The 20,314-nt window shown below is 37.9% G+C and overlaps 1 protein-coding gene across 4 annotated transcripts in view; it reads left to right on the forward strand.

Moving 5' to 3' along the window:
- The window catches only part of GXYLT2 (glucoside xylosyltransferase 2), a 185,260-nt gene that overhangs the window by 43,598 nt on the left and 121,348 nt on the right, over positions 1-20,314 (forward strand). For all 4 annotated transcript variants that reach the window (XM_045832469.1, XM_045832468.1, XM_045832471.1 and 1 more), the window contains exon 3: positions 18,191-18,322. In XM_045832469.1, the coding sequence (XP_045688425.1) occupies positions 18,191-18,322 (132 nt within the window). The remainder of the gene's footprint in view (positions 1-18,190; positions 18,323-20,314) is intronic.

The following is a 20,314-nucleotide window of genomic DNA, read 5'->3' on the forward strand; positions in this document are numbered from 1 at the left end:
GCCACTTACTTTGGGCTCCAGCAAAGGGGATAGGCAGAGTGGACTAGAGGTGCTTGATGAGAGACTGGGGACAGAGGCTTTGGGGAGAGAACTGAGACAATAGGCACCAGGATTCTGGTGCTGAGTCATTCTCCACACTGTAGCAGCTGTCTTGCTCAGGCAGACCACTTCCTTCTGAGTGGAAGCAGCCTGAGGGGAAACAACAGCCCCACCCCCAGGAGGGACACTATGCCAGCTATAGTGCTTAAGTCTGGCTAGTAATTGCAGATTGACTACATTAACAACTGAAGGAGTCAGCTACAGACAGTAGATCCCTGGTAGTCTCAACATGCTGCCTAAAGCCAGACAGAGTCGCCATCTGATATCAGCAAATGTAGATCCACAAAGAAAAAACAGTGCACCTACACAACAGCATATGAGACTTAGAGAGTGGAGTTACCCTTAGTCAATCAGCTAGCCGGAAGGACCCATCAAAGACAACAAAGAACAATCAGAACCCAGTTACATCCAGAGAACCAACATAAATGGCATAAAGAGCATCCCAAGAACATCAAGTTCAGGAGATCAAGGAGACTGTACCACAGAATCCCACAGATCTAAAGTAGAAGTTCACACCACAAAGACAGGAGTCAAAGCAGATCAATTTAAGAAGCACAAGCAAACAAGAAGAGTCTCCCCTAAAATGGGAAGACAAAGAAAAAACACAATTGAAAGGGAATGAGGAATCCTCAGAAAGAGTGCTAAATGAAATAGAGACAAGTCAACTATCAGATATTAAGTTTAAAACAGTAGTTATAAGGAACCTCAATGCGCTCAGTGAGAATTACTAAAAACTACAGGAAAGCTACAAGGAACCTACTGTGAACTATATCAGCATGAAAAGGGACATAGGAGCTATCAACAAGAGCCAGGAGGAAATGAAGAATACAATTTCTGAATTGAAGAACACAATAGAAGGAATCAAAAGCAAGCTAGATGAAGCAGAGGATCAATCAGGAAGCCAGAAGCCAAAGTAGGAAAATATTCCCACAAAATGCAAGAAAAGAAAAAAGGACTAAAAAAAAAGGAAGAGGGGTTATAGGAACTGCAGAACAATATCAAACATAATAATATCCATATAATAGGGATACCAGAAGGAAAAGAAGAGGAACAAGGGCTAGAAAACCTGACTGAAAAAGTAATGATGGAGAGCTTCCTTAATTTGATGAGAGAAAAAGTCACACAAGTCCAGGAAACATAGAGGATCCCAATCAAGATGAACCCAAAGAGGCTCACTCCAAGATAAATGGTAATTAAAATGCCAAAATTGAAAAACAAAGAATCTTAAATGCAGCAAGGAAGAAACAGGAAATAAGATACAAGGGAGCTCTGATAAGGCCAGCAACAGATTTCTCAACAGAAACACTGAAGTCCAGAAGGGAATGGCAAGAAATATTCCAAGTAATGAAAAGCAAAGGCCTGCAACCAACGCTACTCTACTAAGCAAGGCTGCCATTTAAAATGCAAGGTGAAATCAAGAGTTTCCCAGACCAAGAAGCCTAAAAGAATACACTGCCCTCAAACCAGCATTGCAAGAAATGCTAAAAGGACTGCTTTAAGAAGAGGAAGAAAATGAGTGAGAGAGAGGAACACAGCTACAAAGGGGAAAAATCGCAATGAATAAGTACCTATCAATAATAACCTTAAATGTAAATGGATTAAATGTTCCAATCAAAAGACATAGGGTAGCTGAATGGATAAGAAAACATAACCCATATATATGTTGTCTATAAGAGACCCACCTCAAAACAAAAGACCTACACAACTGAAAGTGAAGGGTTGGGAAAAAAATATTCCAAACAAATGGACAGGAAAAAAAAAGCTGAGGTGGCAATACTTATATCAGACAAAAGAGACTTAAAAACAAAGGCCAGAAAAAAGAGACACAGAACAACACTTCATAATACTCAAAGAAAGAATCCACCAGGAAAGTGGATGTGGCTCAGTGGATTGAGTACTTGCCTGTGAACCAAAGGGTTGCTGGTTTGATATCCAGTCAGGGCAAATGCCTGGGTTGCTGGTCAGGTCTTTAGTATGGGGTGCATGATAGGAAACCACACATTGATATTTATTTTCCTCTCTATTTTCCTCCTTTCCCTTCTGCTAAAAATAAATAAAATCTTTTTAAAAATCCATAAACATTGTAATCATATATGCACCCAACATAGGAGTACCCAAATATATAAGAAAATCTTGGAGGATTTCAAGAAGGATATAGGCAGCAACACACTAGGGGATTGTACTAGGGGACTTTAACACTCCATTTTGTACAGTGGATAGATCTTCCAAAAAAAAATCAACAAGATATTGTAGCACTAAACAATGCACTAGATGAAATGGACTTAACTGAAATATACATAACTTTCATCCCAAAGAAGCAAAATATGCATTCTTTTCAAATGCACATGGAACATTGTCAAAATAGACCACATTACAGGACACAAAACAAGTATCAACAAATTCATGAAAATTGAAATCATATCAACCATTTTCTGAGACGACATGGTCTTGAAACTAGAAACCAACTGAAGGAAAAAAACTCAAAAACACTCAAGTTCATGGAGACTGAATAGCATGCTATTAAACAATGAATGGGTAAATAGTGAGATGAAGGAAAAAATCAAAAAGTTTCTGAAAACAAATGAAAATGAACACACAATAGTCCAAAACCTATGGGACACAGTAAAAGCAGTTCTGAGAGGGAAGTTCATAGCAATACAGGCCTACCTAAAGAAGATAGAAACATTTCAAATAAACAGCCTAACACTACATTTACAATAACTACAGGAACAACAACAAGCAACACCAAAAGTGAGTAGAAAGAGGGAGATAACCAAGATCAGAGAGAAGTAAATGACACAGAGATGAAAAGAATGATTCAAAGGATTGATCAGTCCAAGAGCTGGTTGCTTGAAAAGATAAAATTGTCAATCCTTTAACCACACTCATCAAGAAAAAAAGAGAAAGGACCCAAATAAATAAATTAGAAATGAAAAAGGAGAGATTAGAACTGATACCACAGAAATACAAAGGATTGTAAGAAATTACTTTGAACAACTATATGCCAAGAAATTTGGAAACCTGGGTGAAATGGACAAACTTCCAGAAGAATATAATCTTCCAAAACTGAATGCAGAAGAAGCAGAAAACCTGAACAGACCAATAACAGCTATTGAAATGGAAGCAGTAATAAAAAAAACTGCAGTCACACAAAAGCTCTGGACTGACCGTTTCATAGAAGAAGTTTACAAAACATTTAAGGAAGAGCTAACCCCCATTTGTCTCAGACTATTCCAAAACATCAAGAAGAGAGAAGACTCCCAAATTCTTTTATGTGGCCAGCATCATCCTAATCACAAAACTAGTTAAAGACACAACAAAGCAAGGAAACTACAGGCCAATACTGCTGATAAAAACAAAACACTAAAATCCTCAACAAAATATTTGCAAGCCACATCCAGGAATATATTAATATTGTATACCGAGACCTCCGGCCAAGGTGGAGGCATAGGTAGACACACTCTGCCTCCTCGCACAACCAAGATAGGGACAACAACAATTTAGAAACAGAATAACATCCAGAACTGACCTTAAACTGAACTGTATGGAAGTTGGACAACCAAGGAGTTAAAATAGACACTTTCATCCAGACCAGTAGGAGGGGCAGAGTTGGGCAGCTGGATGGAGAGGGGTTGCGGAACAGACCAGCGTAAGGCATCCCAGGCACACAAGACTGCAATGGGCAGACCCTGAGCATGCAAGAAGCGGCTGGCAGACCCTGAGAATGCAAGCAGCGGCTGGCAGACCCCAGCCGAGGTGTGGCAACTGGAAGATCCGGTGAGGCAGCGATTGTGAAGCAAGGCACTGTGCTCTAGACAGCTGGCTGACCCGGTGGTCCCAGGGTCCCAGCACCGGGAAATAAGAGTCTTGGGCACTGATTGAAAACACCTGTGGGGGGTTGAGGTGCAGGGAGAGACTCCCACCAGCCTCACAGGAGAAGTCATTGGAAAGACCCATAGGGTGCACAGGCCCACCCACATGGGAATTAGCACCAGAAAGGCCCAGTTTGCTTGGGGGAAGTGGCAGAAGGTACTGAAGTCCGATGGAGTGAAGCAAGCACCATTGTTTCCCCTTGGACTCTGCCCCCACATACAGCATCACAACCCAGCTACTGGGGTACCCCGCCCTGGTGAACACCTAAGGCTTCGCCCCTCATATGTTTTTGATGAAAAAAAGAGATGGTTCAAACAGAAGAACAAATGAAAGTCTCAGAACCAATACTTTTAAGCGACCGAGAGATAGCCAACCTATCAGATGCACAGTTCAAAACACTGGTGATCAGGATGTTCACAGAATTGGTCGACTTTGGTCCCAAATTAGATGAAAAATTGAAGGCTACAATAAGTGAAATGAAGAAAATGCATAGGGAACCAATAGTGGTGGAAAGAAAGCTGGGTCTCACATCAGTGGAGTGGACCAAAAGGAAGAAAACAACATACAATTGGAAAAGAATGAAGAAATAAGAATTCAAAAAAATGAGGAGAGGCTTAGGAACCTCCAGGACATCTTTAAATGTCCCAACATCCAAATTATAGAGGTACCAGAAGGAGAACAGGAAGAGCAACAAGTGGAAAAGTTATTTGGACAAATAATAAAGGAGAACTTCCCTAATCTGGCAAAGGAAATAGACTTCCAGGAAGTCCAGGAAGCTCAGAGAGTCCCAAAGAAGTTGGACCCAAGAAGGAACACACCAAGGCACATCATAATTACATTAGTCAAGGTAAAAATGAAGGAGGGAATCCTAGAAGCAGCAAGAGATAAGGAGACAGTAACCTACAAAGGAGTTCCCATAAGACTGTCAGCTGATTTCTCAAAAGAGATCTTGTAGGCAAGAAGGGGTTGGAAGGAAGTATTCCAAGTCATGAAAGGCAAGGACCTACATCCAAGATTGCTCTATCCAGCAAAGCTTTCATTTGGAATGGAAGGGCAGATACATTGCTTCCCAGATAAAGTCAAGCTAAAGGAGTTCATCATCACCAAGCCATTATTATATGAAATATTAAAGGGACTTATCTAAGAAAAAGAAGATTAGAAAAAGAAGATCAAAGACATATACAGTAAAATGACAGCAAACTCACAATTATTAACAATCACACCTAAAACAAAAACAAACTAAGGAAACAACTAGAACAGGAACAGAACCACAGAAATGGAGATGACATGGAGGGTTAGCAACAGAGGAGTGGGAGGAGGAGAGAGGGGGAAAAGGTATGGAGAATAAGTAGCATAGAAGGTAGGTAGAAAATAGGGGGAGGGCAAGAATAGTATGGGAAATGTAGAAGCTAAAGAACTTATGACCCATGGACATGAACTAAAGGGGGCGAATGTGGATGGCAGAGGGTATGCAGGGTGGAGGGGAATGATGGGGGGAAATGGGACAACCGTAGTAACATAATCAATAAAATATATTTTAAAAATATTGTATACCATGAACAAGTGGGATCTACCCCAGGGATGCAAGGATGTTAGAATATTCACAAATCAATAGGTGTAATACATCACATAAATAAAATGAAAGACAAAGTCATATGATCATATCAGTAGATGCAGAAAAAGTATTTGATGAGGTACAACACCCATTTATGATTAAAAAAACAAAACTCAGCAAAATGGGAGTAGAGGGAGCATAACTCAACATAATAAAGGCCATATATGAAAACCAACAGCCAACATTATACTCAACAGGCAAAACTAAAAGCTTTCTCACTAAGATCAGGAACAAGACAAGGGCATCTTCTGCCAGCACTTCTATTCAACAAAATATTGGAAGTTCTAGCCACAGTGATGAGATAAGGAAAAGAAATAAAAGGCATCCAAATTGGAAAGGAGGAAGCAAAATGGTCATTGTTTGCAGATGACATGATATTGTACCAAAAAGCTCTACAGACTCCACCAAAAAAATACTTTAACTAACTCCAAAAAATACTTGACCTAATATGTGACTTTGACAAAACAGTAGGATACAAAGTCAATATTCAGAAATAAAGTACATTTTTTGTACACCAAGAATGAAATATTACAAACAGAAATTAGGAAAAACCCCATTTTCTATAGCAACAAGAAAAATAAAATACCTAGGAATAAACCTAACCAAGGAGGTAAAAGACCTGTACTCAGAAAACTGCACAACACTGAAGAAATTAAAGAAGATGCAAATAAATGGAAGCCTATACCATGTTCATGGTTTGGAAAAACTGACATCATCAAAATGTCCATACTACACAAAGCAATTTATAGATTCATTGCAATCCCTATTAAAGTGCCAATGACATATTTTACAGATATAGAACATTTCAAAAATATATATGGAAACATGAAGGACCCCAAATAGCCTCAGTGATTTAGAGAAAGAAGAACAAAGTACTTGTGATTATAATACCTGATATCAAACTGTATTACAAGGCCACTGTAATCAGAAGTTCAGTACTGGTTTAAGAGCAGACACATAGGTCAATGGAACAGAATAATGAGTCCAGAAATACAGCCATGTCTCTGTAGTCATTTAATATTCAACATGGGGGCAGGAGCAAAAAAATGGAGTAAAAATTGCCTCTTCAACCAATGGTGTTGGGAGAGTTCGACTCATATACACACACAAAAAGAAATGAAACTCAACCACCAACTTACACTATATACAAAAATAAACTCAAGAAGGATAAAAGACTTAAACTTAAGTCATGACACCATTAAAGTCCTAGAGGAGAACATAGACAGGGAAATCTCAGATATTCCATGAGGCAATATATGCAGTTATATGTCCCCTAGAGCAAGGGACATAAAGGGAAGAATAAACAAATGAGACTTCATCAAAATAAAAAGTTTCTACATGACTAAAGAAAATATCAGCAAAATGAGAAGTGAACCAACCCTGTGGGAAAATGTATTTACCAATGATACCTTGGATAAGGGATGATCTCCAAGATATATAGAACTGACAGGACTCCACACCAGGAACACAAACAACCCAATTAAAAAAATGGGCAAAGGATCTGAACAGACACTTCTCCAAGGAGGACATACAGAGGGCCCACAGACTTATGAAAGGATGCTCAACATCACTAGCCATCAGACAGATGAAAATTAAAACCACAATGAGGTACTACCTCACACTGGTCAGAGTGGTCATCATTAACAAATCAACAAATAACAAGTACTGGAGGGACTGTGGAGAAAGGTAACCCTATTGTACTGTTGATGAGAATACAGACTGGTGCAGCCACTGTGGAAAACAGTATGGAATTTTCTCAAAAAACTAAAAATGTAACTGCCTTTTGACCTGGCAATTCATTGCTGTGATTATACCCTAAGATTCCTGAAACACCAATTCTAAAGGACCTGTGCATCCCAATGTTTATAGCAGCACAATTTACAATACCCAAGGCCTGGAAACAACCTAAGTTCCCATCAGGAAATGAGTGGATCAAAAAAACTGTGGTACATTTACACTAGGGAATACTACACAAGAGAAAGAAAGAATGAGGTCCTACCTTTTGTGACAACATGGATGGATCTGGACAGTAGTGTGCTAATTGAAATAAGCCGGAAGGTGAAAGACAAATACCATATAATCTCACCTATAAGTGGAACTTAGTCAGCAAAACAAACATCTAGCAAAATAGAACTATAGACATGGAAATAACACTGACAGTGACCAGAGGGGAGCATGTAGGGGTATAGTGGGAGAAAGAAGGGGAAGGGTCAAGTCAAGAAACATGTACAAAGGACTAATGGACAAAATCAAGGGGGGAGGACCTTAATGTGGGAGGTGGGTGGTGGGTAGGGCAGGGGAGAGTAATGGGGTCAAAGTGGGACAACTGTAATTGAACAAAAATAAAAGAAAAAATCTTTAGAAAAATGAAAGACCAGTTTGATTGCTTGAAAAAAGAAAAAGCTGTCTGTTCCAACACTGAGTCATTGTGGGACTATCCAAAGTTTCTCGTGATAACTTCCTTGGAATTGCTGGGTCACATAACTCAGGGTGAAAACAAAGATAAAAAAGTACTAATTGACTTCATTATTCCTTTTGAAATTTCATGTGGGTGAGTTTTATTTAAGTAAAATTTATTTCAAACTGCTTAAGTACTGTATGGTGATATTACCATCTACATTGTAGAAGATTAATTTTAAAAGTTTTATTTAATTTTGTCATCTCTAATATAAAAGCTGAAAGTGACAGCTTGTTGATTTCCTAGACTCTCCAGGAAGCTTGAGATCAGACATATTATTTATTTTTAGCTAATATATGCTCTTGCTCTAAATTCAGTGATAGAAAATAGTGTGATACAGAAATGGATATGGCCACCAATCCATTCTGGTGGGGACACTGGGGCATCAACAGCCTCTGTGTCTGTGTTTAGCTTGCCATGGATAAAGTGGCAATAGGATGTCCATTGTCTGCAATCAGTACACAATTTATATATGCTCATAGTTAAAAATGTAAATGAATTGAACATTCCAGTTAAAAGACAGATTGACAAATGTAGATAAAATCTTCCTGAAGATAGGATGGTGAAGATCAAATTATTAAGGAAACCAGTAGATCCAAGACCTTCCCATTCTCCCTCCTGGTCTGATTTTGGGCTGTTGTACAGTAGCACAATTGTACTGGGTATTTGTGCCCAGTGTCTGTTCTGACTGGTTGGTACTGTTGTATTGAATGTTTTAGCCTAGTATCAGTTCTTTAGGTGTTTGTGTAATTGTACTGAATATTTGTGCCTGATGTGGCTTCTGATTGATCAGTACCCTTCATTAGTCAGTTGTCAAATACTTTGACTATCATTCTTTTCTCATTGTGAGATTTCTCTCCTAAATATCCATCTTAAAATTACAAATTTAAAGTGTTCCCAATAGTATGCTTTTTTTTTTCAAAAAATTTTGTGTGAGGTATAAGCAACACATGTACACTGAAAAAAAGTCACAAAATTGTAAAAGAAAAAAACATTAGCTATTATACTAATGCTCAGGGAGAACAGTTCTGGTGTATTTATTTACATTCCTCTTTTTCTTGTTAACATCAGAAATGGGATCATATCCTAGATTCTCTCTTATATTACTGATACCTATATTATTGAATTTCTTCTAAAATAGGGGTTGACCAACTTTTTCTGTGAAAGACCAGATAGTAACTATTTTAGGCTTTAGTAACTTTTTACAGGCTGTGTGGTTTCATAGTTACTCACTATACTATTTACCATAAAAGCAGCCATAGAAATATGTAAAGAAATGGATGTGGCTGTGTTCCAATAAAACTTCTACTTATAAACACTGAAAGTCAAATTTCATGTGATTTTTTACATTGCAAAATATTATTATTGTTTTTATTTTTTCACCTTTTAAAAATGTATGATTATTTTTGGCTGTGTGCTGTGTGTAGCCATCAGGGTTGGCACTTTCACTACCATTCTTTTCTGACCCTTGTTACAGCATTATCACCTGAATAGTATTCTGCTATGCAGACATACTCCTTTATTTAACCAGTCTCATATTTAGGTAGTTGCCTAGTTTTTACTACAACAAACAACAAGAGATTAAACAACTTTGTAATAAATGTGTACACTTTGGGGATTTTCCTAAGGATAAATTCCTAGAATTAGAATTATTATGACAATGGGAAAACATTTACTCACAAAATTATGAAGACACATGGATGGCAAATAGCATATGAAAGGATATGCAACATTATTCACCATTAGGAAATTGCAAATTAAAATGTGATACCAGAACACATTTATTAGAATGGCTAACATTTACAACACAGATAACACCAATGTTGGAGAGAATGTGGAGAAACAGGAACACTCACTTATTGCTGGTGAGAATGCAAAATGGTATAGAGACTTTGGAAGGCATTTTGGCAGTTTCCTGAAAGGCTAAATGTGGCCTGACCATACAATCTAGCAATTGTTCTCCTTGGTATTTGTTCAAATAATTGAAAGACTGTCCACACAAAAACCTGTACATGAATGTTTACATCAGTTTTCAAACTGAAAGCAATGAAGATGTCCATCAATAGAGTTCTAGCCAAGATGGAGGCATTGGTAGAAACCCTTCGCATCCTTGCACAACCAAAAGGAGACTAACAACCAATCTAAAATCCATAAACAACCAGAAGTGGTAGAAAATCAAACTGCATGGAACTCTTACAACCACAGAATTAAAGAAATAGTCAAACAGAACAACCAGACTGGTAAGGCAGCGGATGGAGAGAAACCACAGCAAGGTGGTGGACTGTGGGGGTGAGGCTGACTAGACACCGTGTCAAGGCAGTGGACCATTTAGGTGGTACTGCCTGTTGTGAGGCAGCAGGCTGCACAGGAGGGCCTGACTTAAGGGAAAACTGAGACTCAGAGCTTGCTGTGGACTACAGAAGTTGCCTCTGTGGGAGAAACTCCCAGTCTCACATGACAGTTCACTGAAAAGTGGGCTGGAGATGAGCAGCAGAGCTGCATTCTTCCCTCGCTGGCCCCTCCCCTATAAGCAGCCCCACATCACAGCAAAGAGGGTTTCCCTGCTCCCTTCCAACTTAACAGGGGCCCTGAACAAAGAAATAGGGCCAAAATGAGAGAACAGAACAAAACCTCAGAAAGAGAACTAAGCGATGAGGAGATAGTCAACCTATGTGATGGAGAATTTAAAGCCCTGGTAATCAAAATGCTCACAGAACTGATTGAGCTTGGTCGAAAATTAAAGAACAAAGGAAAGATACCCAAAATGAAATAAAGCAAAATATTTAGGGAACCAACTGTGACAGGAAGGAAACTAGGACTTGAAGCAATGATTTGGAACAAAAGGAAAAAATAAACATCCACTGGAACAAAATGAAGAAACAAACATTCAGAAAAGCGAAGAGGGGCTTTCAAACCTCTGGGACAACCTGAAATGTTCCAGTATCCAAGTTATAGGGGCATCAGAAGGAGAAAAACAAGAGCAAGAAATTGAAAATAATGAAAACTTCTCCAATCTGGTGAAGGAAATAGACTTTCAAGTAGTCCAGGATATCCACAGAGTCCCAAAGAAATTGGACCCAAAGAGGAACACACCAAAGCACATCATCATTAAGTAACCCAAGATTAAAGACAAAGAGAGAATCTTAAAAGCAGCAAGAGGAAAGGTGATAATTACCTACAAAAGAGTGCCAATAAGGCTATCAGTTGATTTCTCAAAAGAAACCTTGCAGGCAAGAAAGGGCTGGATAAAAGAAGTATTCAAAGTCATCAAAGGTAAGGACCTACATCCAAGATTACTCTATCCAGCAAAGCTATCATTTAGAATGGAAGGGTAAATAAAGTGCTTCCTAGATAAGGTCAAGTTAAAGGAGTTCATCATCACAAAGCCATTATTATATGAAATGTTAAAGGGACTTATCTAAGAAAAAGAAAGTAAAAAATATGAACAGTAAAATGACAACAAGCTCACAACTATCAACTAATGAACCTAAAAAAATAAAAGAAAGAAAAACAACAAAGACAAAAACTAAGAAAACAACTAGAACAGGTACAGGACCAGAAAAATGGACATCACATGGAGGGTTTTCAGTGGGGAGAACTAAACAAACTAAACAAAGAACTAAAACTAAAAAAGAACTAAACAAAATGGAGGTTAGCAATCTATCAGATATAGAGTTCAAAACACTGGTAATAAGGATGGTCAAGGAAATTAGGGATGGCCTCAACAATCAGAAATGAAGGATATACTAATTAAAATAAAGAATAATTTAGAGGGAATCAACAGTACAGTGGATGAAGCCAAGAATCAAATCACAGATTTGGAACATAAGGAAGCAAAAAAAAATTTAAAAATGCAATAAGAAAACAATCCAAAAAAATAAAAATAGTATAAGGACCTCCTGGGATGATTTCAGGTATACCGACATTCACATCATAGGGGTGCCAGCAGGATAAGAAAAAGAACAAGAAATTGGAAACCTATTTGGAAAAATAATGAAAGAAAACTTCACTAGCTTGGTGAAGGAAATAGACAAACAAGTTTAGGAAGCACAGAGAGTCCCAAACAAGATGGACCCAAAGAGGCCTACCTCCAAGGCACCATAATTAAAATGCCAGAGGTTAAATACAAAGAGAAACCTAAGAGCAGCAAGAGAAAAGCAGTTATCTACAGGGGAATTCCCATAAGACTGTCAACTGATTTCTCAAAAGAAACTTTGCAGGCTTGAAGGGATTGGCAAGAAATATTCAAAAGGATGAAAAGCAAGAACCTATAACCAAGATTACTCTACCCAATAAAGGTATCATTTAGAATCAAAGAAGGAGTTCACTATCACCAAACCAGTATTTTATGAAATGGTAAACAGTCTTCTAGAAGAAGAAAGAGGAGGACAACAACAACAACAACAACAACAACAACAATATGAGTCTATCCATAATTGAGTCTAATCTAGTTTTTGACCCAGCAGTCCCACTTCTGGGAATATATACAAAGGAACTCAAAATACTAATTCTAAAGAACATAAGCAACCCTATGGTCATTGCAACTTTATTTATAGTCACCAAGATATGGAAGAGGTCATGTGTCCATCAGTAGATCAGTGGATAAAAAAATTATGGGACACATACATAATGGAATACTACTCAATTGTAAAAGAGAAAATTTTATCCTTTGTGACAGTGTGAATGGACATGAGGAACATATGTTAAATAAAATAAGCTAGTCATAGAAAGACAGATAACATATGATTTCACTCATATGTGGAATCTAATGAACAAACTGAACTAACAAGCAAAATAGAGACAGACTCCTAGAAACAGAGCAGGATGACAGCTAAGGGGAGGGGAGGGGTTGGAAGAAATAAGCAAAAAGGAAAAAGGACTCATGGACATGGACAATGACTACAGGGGGAGGAAGGCAGTGTAATAGAACTAAATGGTAATAAAATACACTAAAACTTTGTTTAGTTCATTAAAAAATAAAATATTAAAAAATAAATGAACAAGCATAACAGAAACAGAACATTTTGTGGGAGGGGTGTCAGGGGATGGATAAAAAAGGTGAAAGGATTGAGAAGTACAAATTGGTAGTCACAGAATAGTCATGGAGATATAAAGTACAGCATAGGGAAAAGAAGAACATATATGCAGTACCCATGGACATAAACGACAGTGTGGGATTGCCTGAGGGAGTGGGCAAGGGGCTTTGTGGAGGGGGACAAAGAGGGAAATTTGGGACAACTGTAATAGCATAAACCATAAAATATGAAGAATAAAATAAAGTACATTAAGTATAATAATTTTGTTGTAAAATTAATATGTGCAAAGAAAGTAAAAGTTCTTTAAAATACAAAAATTTAAACCTAGAAAATAAACACCATTACCACTTCTACAGGTAACTACTTTTAACATCTTGTGCACATCTGTTCAGATTTTTCTCTACTTATAAAATATATGCATATATTTTCCCTGTAAAATAAGCATATTATATTTCATTTTTTACTTAATATTATAACCATTATTTGCATGTCAGCACATACAGATCTGCTTTATTCTAACTGTATAGTAATCCATCGTATATTTCTTTTTTTCAATTTTTAAAGTTGTTCAATTACAATTGTCACAATTGTCACAATTTTCCCCCACTTGCTGTCTCCCCACCAACCAATCCTCTGTTTCCACAATCAGTCCCCACCCTGTTGTCCATGTACATAGGTCCTTTACACATGTTCCTTAACAAGACCCTTCCCCTTCTTTCCCCTATTATCCTTCCCACCCACCCCTTTGATCACTGTGAGTTTGTTTCTTATTTCCATGTGTTGGTTCTATTTTGCTCATTTGTTTGTTTTGTTCATTAGCTTCCACATATAGGTGAGATGATATGGTATTTGTCTTTGCCAACTGACTTATTTCACCTAGCATAATACTCTCCAGTTCCATCCATGATGTTGTGAAGGGTAAGAGTTCCTTCTTTCTTTCTATTGCATAGTATTCCATTAGATAAATGTTCCACATTGTTTTCATGCCTTCATTTACTGATGGGCACTTAGGCTATTGTAAGTAATGTTGTTATGAACATTGGGGTGCATAGGTTCTTTTGAATGGGTGTTTCAGGATTCTTGGGGTATAATCTCAGCAGTAGCATCACTGGATCAAAAGGCAGTTCTATTTTCAGTTTTCTGAGGAAATTTCATACTGTTTTCCACATGGCTACACCGGCCTGCATTTCCACCAACATTGCACTAGGGTTCCCTTTTCACCAAAACCTTGCCAGCACTTGTTGTTGATTTGTTGGTGATGACCATTCTGACCAGTGTAAAGTGGTGTCTCATCATGGTTTTAATTTGCATCTCTGATGGCCAGTGATGTCGAGCATTCCTTCATACAAGTATGGGCCCTCTGGATGTCCTCCTTGGAGAGGTGTCTGTTCAGGTCCTTTGCCCATTTTTTAATTGGATTGTTTGTGTTCCTGGTGTGGAGTCCTGTCAGTTCTTTATATATTTTGGAGATCATCCCTTGTCCGAGGTATCATTAGCAAATATATTTTCACATACAGTTGGTTTACTTCTCATTTTGCTGATATTTTCTTCAGCCTTGCAGAAACTTTTTATTTTGATGAAGTCTCATTTGTTTATTCTTCTCTTTATGTCCCTTGCTCTAGGGGACATATAACTGCATATATTGCCTCATGGAATATCTGAGATTCCCCTGCCTACATTGTCCTCTAGAACTTTTTTGGTGTCCCAACTTATATTTAATTCTCATCCACTTTGAATTTTATTTTTGTGTATGGTATAAGTTGGTGGTCAAGTTTCATTTTTTTGCATGTAGCTGTCCATATCTCCCAGCACCATTTGTTAAAGAGGTAATTTTTACTTCATTTTATGCTCCTGTCCCCTTTGTCAAATTTTATTTGACAATAGAGACATGGCTTTATTTCTTTGATCTCTGTTCTGTTCCGTTGATCTAAGTGTCTGTTCTTATGCCAGTACCAGGCTGTTTTGATTACAGTGGACTTGTAATACAGTTTGATGTCATGTATTGTGATCCCACCTACTTTGTTCTTCTTTCACACATATGCTTAGGCTATTCAGAGTCATTTATGTTTCTATTTAAATTTTTGAAACAGTTCTTTTCTATCTGTGAAATATGTTATTGGTATTTTAAAAGGGATTGCATTGAATCTATGGATTGCTTTGGGTACTATGGATTTTTAATGATGTTAATTCTTCCAATCCATGAACACCATATATGCTTCCATTTATTTCCATCTTCCTTAATTTCTTTCTTCAGTGTTGTGTAGTTTTCTGATTACAGGTCTTTTATCTCCTTGTTTAGGTTTATTCTTAGGTTTATTACCCCAGCTTGTGGGGTCTGAGACATTGTGGTTGAGGGAGAGACATTCACACGGACTACCAAGTCCTGTGGAGGAAAAGGGCAAGCAGCTTTGTTCTCAAGAGGAGCCAAAAGCTTTGGCTTCTGCCATGGCAGGCCTTTATTTCTATCTCTGGGCATATTACATGATGGTCCTCCTTTACTATGCACCGGTTGGCTTTAGGTGGTTACCTCTTACAGAGAACAAAGGAGCCAATGCCACTAATCACATCACAGAAGAAGGATATCTGCAAATGAAAAGGGAAAAGTGGTTGAACTGATTACACTCCCCCTTGGAAGGTTTACCATGGATTTTAGGAAGTTACAGTAAGCACTCGCTGTCTCAATTCGGGGTGAGGGAATTTTTAGCAGAAAGCAAGATTCAAAGTGGCCTAGGTACATTGCATGCCTGATTCCCCATGGGAGAACCTATCCATGGGTGTGGGTCCTGTGCATCTCTGAGTGGGAGCTGGGCCCATGCCACACAGAATGGTCTCCTACAGTACTTATTTTTTTCTTGTTGCTATATCAAATTCAATGTTTTTCCTGATTTCTGTTTCTGATATTTCATTGTTGGTGTTCAAGGTCCTTTGATTTCTGAATATTGACTTCGTATCCCACTGTTTTGCCAAATTCACTTACTAAATCAAGTAGTTTTTTGATGGACTCTAGGATTTTCTGTGTAAACTCTCATATCATCTGTGAAAAATGGCAGTTTTACTTCCTCCTTTCCAATTTGGATGCCTTTTATTTCTTTTTCTTGTCTCATTCTGTTCCTAGGATTTCCAATTCTATGTTAAATAGAAGTGGCAAAAGCAGACATTCTTGTCTTGCTCTTGATCTTAGTGGGAAAGCTTTTAATTTTAGCTCAGTGAGTATGATGTTGGCTGTAGGTTTCTTGTAATGGCCTCTATTATATAGAGGTATGCTCCCTCTGCTCTTACTTTCCTGAGTGTTTTTGTCATAAATAGGTTTTGTAATTTATCAAGTGCTTTTTCAGCATCTGTTGATATGATCATGTGATTTTTGTCTTTCCTTTTGTTTATGTGATGTATTATGTGAATATTGTACCATTTTTGCATCCCTGGGATGAATCCTACTTGACCATGGTGTATGATCTTTTTTATGTATTGCTAGATCTGGTTTGCCAATATTTTGTTGAGGATTTTAGCATCTATGTTCATCAGTGATACTGGCCTATAGTTTTCTTTCCTTGTTGTGTCTTTACCTGGTTTTAGGATTAGAATAATGCTGACCTCATAAAAAGAGTTTGGGAGTCTTCCTTCTTGAATTTTCTGGAATAGTTTGAGAAGGATAGGAGTTAGCTCTTTCCTCACTGTTTGGTAAAATTGGCCTGTGAAGTTGTCTGGTCTTGGGCTTTTGTGTGCTTGGAACTTTTTTATTTACCTCCATGATTTCACTAGTTATTGGTTTTTCAGGCTTTCTGCTGCTTCTTGATTCAGTTTTGGAAGGTTATATATTTCTAGTAATGTATCCATTTTGCCCATGTTGTTAAATTTCTTAGCATATAGTATTTATAGTAATTTCTAACAATCCTTTGATATTTCTGTGGTATCATTATAATTTCTCCTCTTTGTTTCTGACTTTATTTATTTGGGTCCTTTCTCTTTTTTCTTGATGATTCTGGTTAAAGGCTTGTTGATTTTGTTTATCTTTTCAAAGAACCAGGTTCTGGGTTTATTGATCCTTTGAATTGTTCTTTTAGTCTCTATGTCTTTTAATTCTACTCTGATCTTGATTATTTTCTTCTCTCTACTTGCTCTGGGCTTTGTTTGTTGTTCTTCCAGTTCTTATAGATGTAGGATTAAGTTGTTTATTTGAAAATTTTCTGTCTTTCTTAGGTAGTCCTGTATTGTTATGAAACTTCTCTCTCAGTACTGCCTTTGCTGTTTGACATCATTTTGGGGTTGTTATGTGTTCGTTTTTATTTATTTCCAGATATCTTTTTTGATATATTCCTTGATCTCATTGTTGACCCATTCATTATTTAATAACATGTTATTCAGTTTTTTATTTTTTTCCTGAGGTTTTGAGGTTGCTTTATAGTTTCAAGCCATTGTGATCCAAGATAATTATTGCCCTGGAAGGGGAGGGAGCCACAATGCTGCAATCTCTGACCAGGCTCTGCACGATGCGGGCCCTGGCTGTAGGTGCCATGGTTGCTGGCATCTCACCTGGGAAATTTCCTCTTCCACCTGTATAATCTCCTTTCCACCCATTGTGAAGTGTCTTCTGTATTCCTTGGCTTCCAAATTTCATATCAGCTATGTTAACATTGAATGTTCAGTTTATTTTTTGGAAGATCAGCCAAGTGTCCAAGTTGGGTGCAAGAGCAAATGGACTGGGTTTTTGTGTACTTGGCTGCCATCTTACAAATCCCTCAAATTGTATACTCCTATAATAATGAAATTTGGGCATTTAGTTTTTCCCAAGTGTTTTTTTAATAGGTTTTGGTAAAAGTCTGTATCTTTGTCTTTTGAGATCTGTGGTTACCAATATCCAAATTGCCCTCTTGGAAATTTGTTCAAATTTATGCTCTCCTCACAGTGTTTCTGTATTTCCCATCACCCTTGCCACTTCTGGATTTTTTTTTATTTCTACTAATGGTCTTTCATTCAGTGAGTAGTAATGGTGACAAAGTTACTTTTTATGTAACTTGCCTGAATAAATTCCACTTGACCTTTCAAAAGCTTTAGGTGTTTTCCATATTTCTTGAGTCTAATTAACCTTTCCTTCTCTTCCATGTTTTTCAGTTACGACAGTGGCCTGATTCATATACAAAGAAGTTTGAGCACAGAATCTACCCCATCACATTTTCAGTGGGAAACTCTCAAGAATGGAAGAAATTATTCAAACCCTGTGCTGCCCAGAGACTCTTTCTTCCGGTAGGAGCACCTGCTTTTAATAAGATGTTGCTTGGGTGATAACATTCCTGAGAATGTGGTGACATTAACTGAAATCCATTTAGAAACATTTATATAGAGCTGGCAATGTGTTTCTCTTGGATTCTGTAGTCCATGCTCTTAGTCTTCAGGGTGTAGAGAGGTTTTCTGTATTTGAAAAATTATCTTTCCTGAAGATTGAGGGACTGAGAACATCTAAAGCTTGTTCTGAATTAAGGGTCTTTCTGACTTGTGGCACTATTTACTAGCTATGTACACCTCAGAAAACTCCCAGTTTCTTTCTGTACACCTCAGTTTCCTGAATCAGCTTGGCACAAAGTTGACCTTCTATAAATATTAGTTATGATTATTATTTCTCTTATAACAATAACTACTACTAAATGTAGCTATTACCAGGGAGAAACTCAAGTCAGGGACCCACCCCCAAGCTTGTTCCTCAGTTCTTGCCTTGCTCACAAGAGACAAATTCAATCAAAGGACAAATATGTAGTCAAAATGAGATAGTAAGTTTGTTTATGAAATCTATAGAGGAAATAAGATAGTAAGTTTGTTAGTAAGTTTATTCTACACACTTCAGCCAAGGCTACAAGTTGGCACTCAGCTAATCTGAGTGTGATGACTATTGGGGTTCAGAGGTAATATACTTTAGTTGCCTTCTAGGTTCACCCTCCACCTTCCCCTCCCCAGACCTTGGGATTAATACAGTCACAAAGGCTTTCCTAGCTAGTGGAGATGATATACAAAGACTTACAAGGCTCCCTTCTTCTGTGCTATTATAGTTTTGCTTGGGATGTTTGGAATGCCTGGCAATCTTATCAGACCAGGCTAAGGACTGCTAGGTCAATGAGTGAGATACATCTCCCTTTTCTTTCTAGTTTCCTGTTTTAAGTTGTTAGATTGTGATTGTGGGAACTCTGCTTTATTTCCCCTCTGGCTGCTCATTCTTAGCTGCTACCTACAGTAACATAGCCATGGTGGGGAATAATTCAGAAAAGGTTCAGCCTTTTGATTTTGAAATTTTAATAGAATGTTTCTATTTCATTTTTTAAAAGCCTAAATAGAAAAATTGCTGAACACACATCAAAACTAGGATATCACTGAGCCAAGATGGCAGCTTTGAATTTTAATCTTGATGTTTTTGAGGGAGTCATGCATTCAGCAAACATTTATTGGGTGCCTATTAGGTGGTAGGTATGGCTTAGTGGTGGTGATATGGTGATGAACAAGGCAGTTGTGGTCTTACCTCTTGGAGTCTGAATCAAACAGGACATTGAGCAGGTAATTGGAAGTGTGATCTGTGCTGAAGTAGAGAACAGAGTCTCATTGATGGAACATGTGGTTCATCTCTGGTCGGGAGGTTGTCTTAGAATGTTCTCTTGAAGCCTTTATGCTAAGACACTGATGAAAAAGAAGTAAGGGTCACTGAGTGACAAGGGCCTGAGGGTTAACAAGAGAAAAGGGCTCCAGGCAAAAGGAAGAGTTTGTACAAAGGCCCTGAATTGGGAAGGAGCCTATCTGAGAATATTCAGAAAGTAGAGCAACCAGAAAATAGTGTGAGAAAGGATTTAAGAGGTCAGCAGGGGCTGGAACTTTTTGGCTCTACCAAGCCATGATGAGTATCTGCTCTTTGTGTTGAGGGCAGTGAGAAGCTGTTGACTGATTTCTAGCATGGAAGTAGGATGACCCAATTTGTGTTTTAAAGAGGCCACACTGGTTCAAAACAGTATGGACAGTGGAATTGCTGTGGCCAATAAATGATAATTTGGGCTATGTTAGTTGACTTAGAGATGGATTCAGAATGTGCCTGAGAAATAGAATTTACCAGGCCTCATGATGGGCTTGTTGTAAGAGTTGAAGGGAAATAAGGTAATAAGAATTTCACCCAGGTTGCTGACCTGAACAACTATTAAAGTTGATCTGTTTGAAGCTGCCAATATTCAGCTATTTATGACCTACAAAGAGGTGCAGTTTCAT

The sequence above is a fragment of the Phyllostomus hastatus genome, unplaced genomic scaffold (genome assembly GCF_019186645.2).
Source record: "Phyllostomus hastatus isolate PE091 unplaced genomic scaffold, TTU_PhHast_1.1 phas_contig_16, whole genome shotgun sequence".
Taxonomy (NCBI): domain Eukaryota; kingdom Metazoa; phylum Chordata; class Mammalia; order Chiroptera; family Phyllostomidae; genus Phyllostomus; species Phyllostomus hastatus.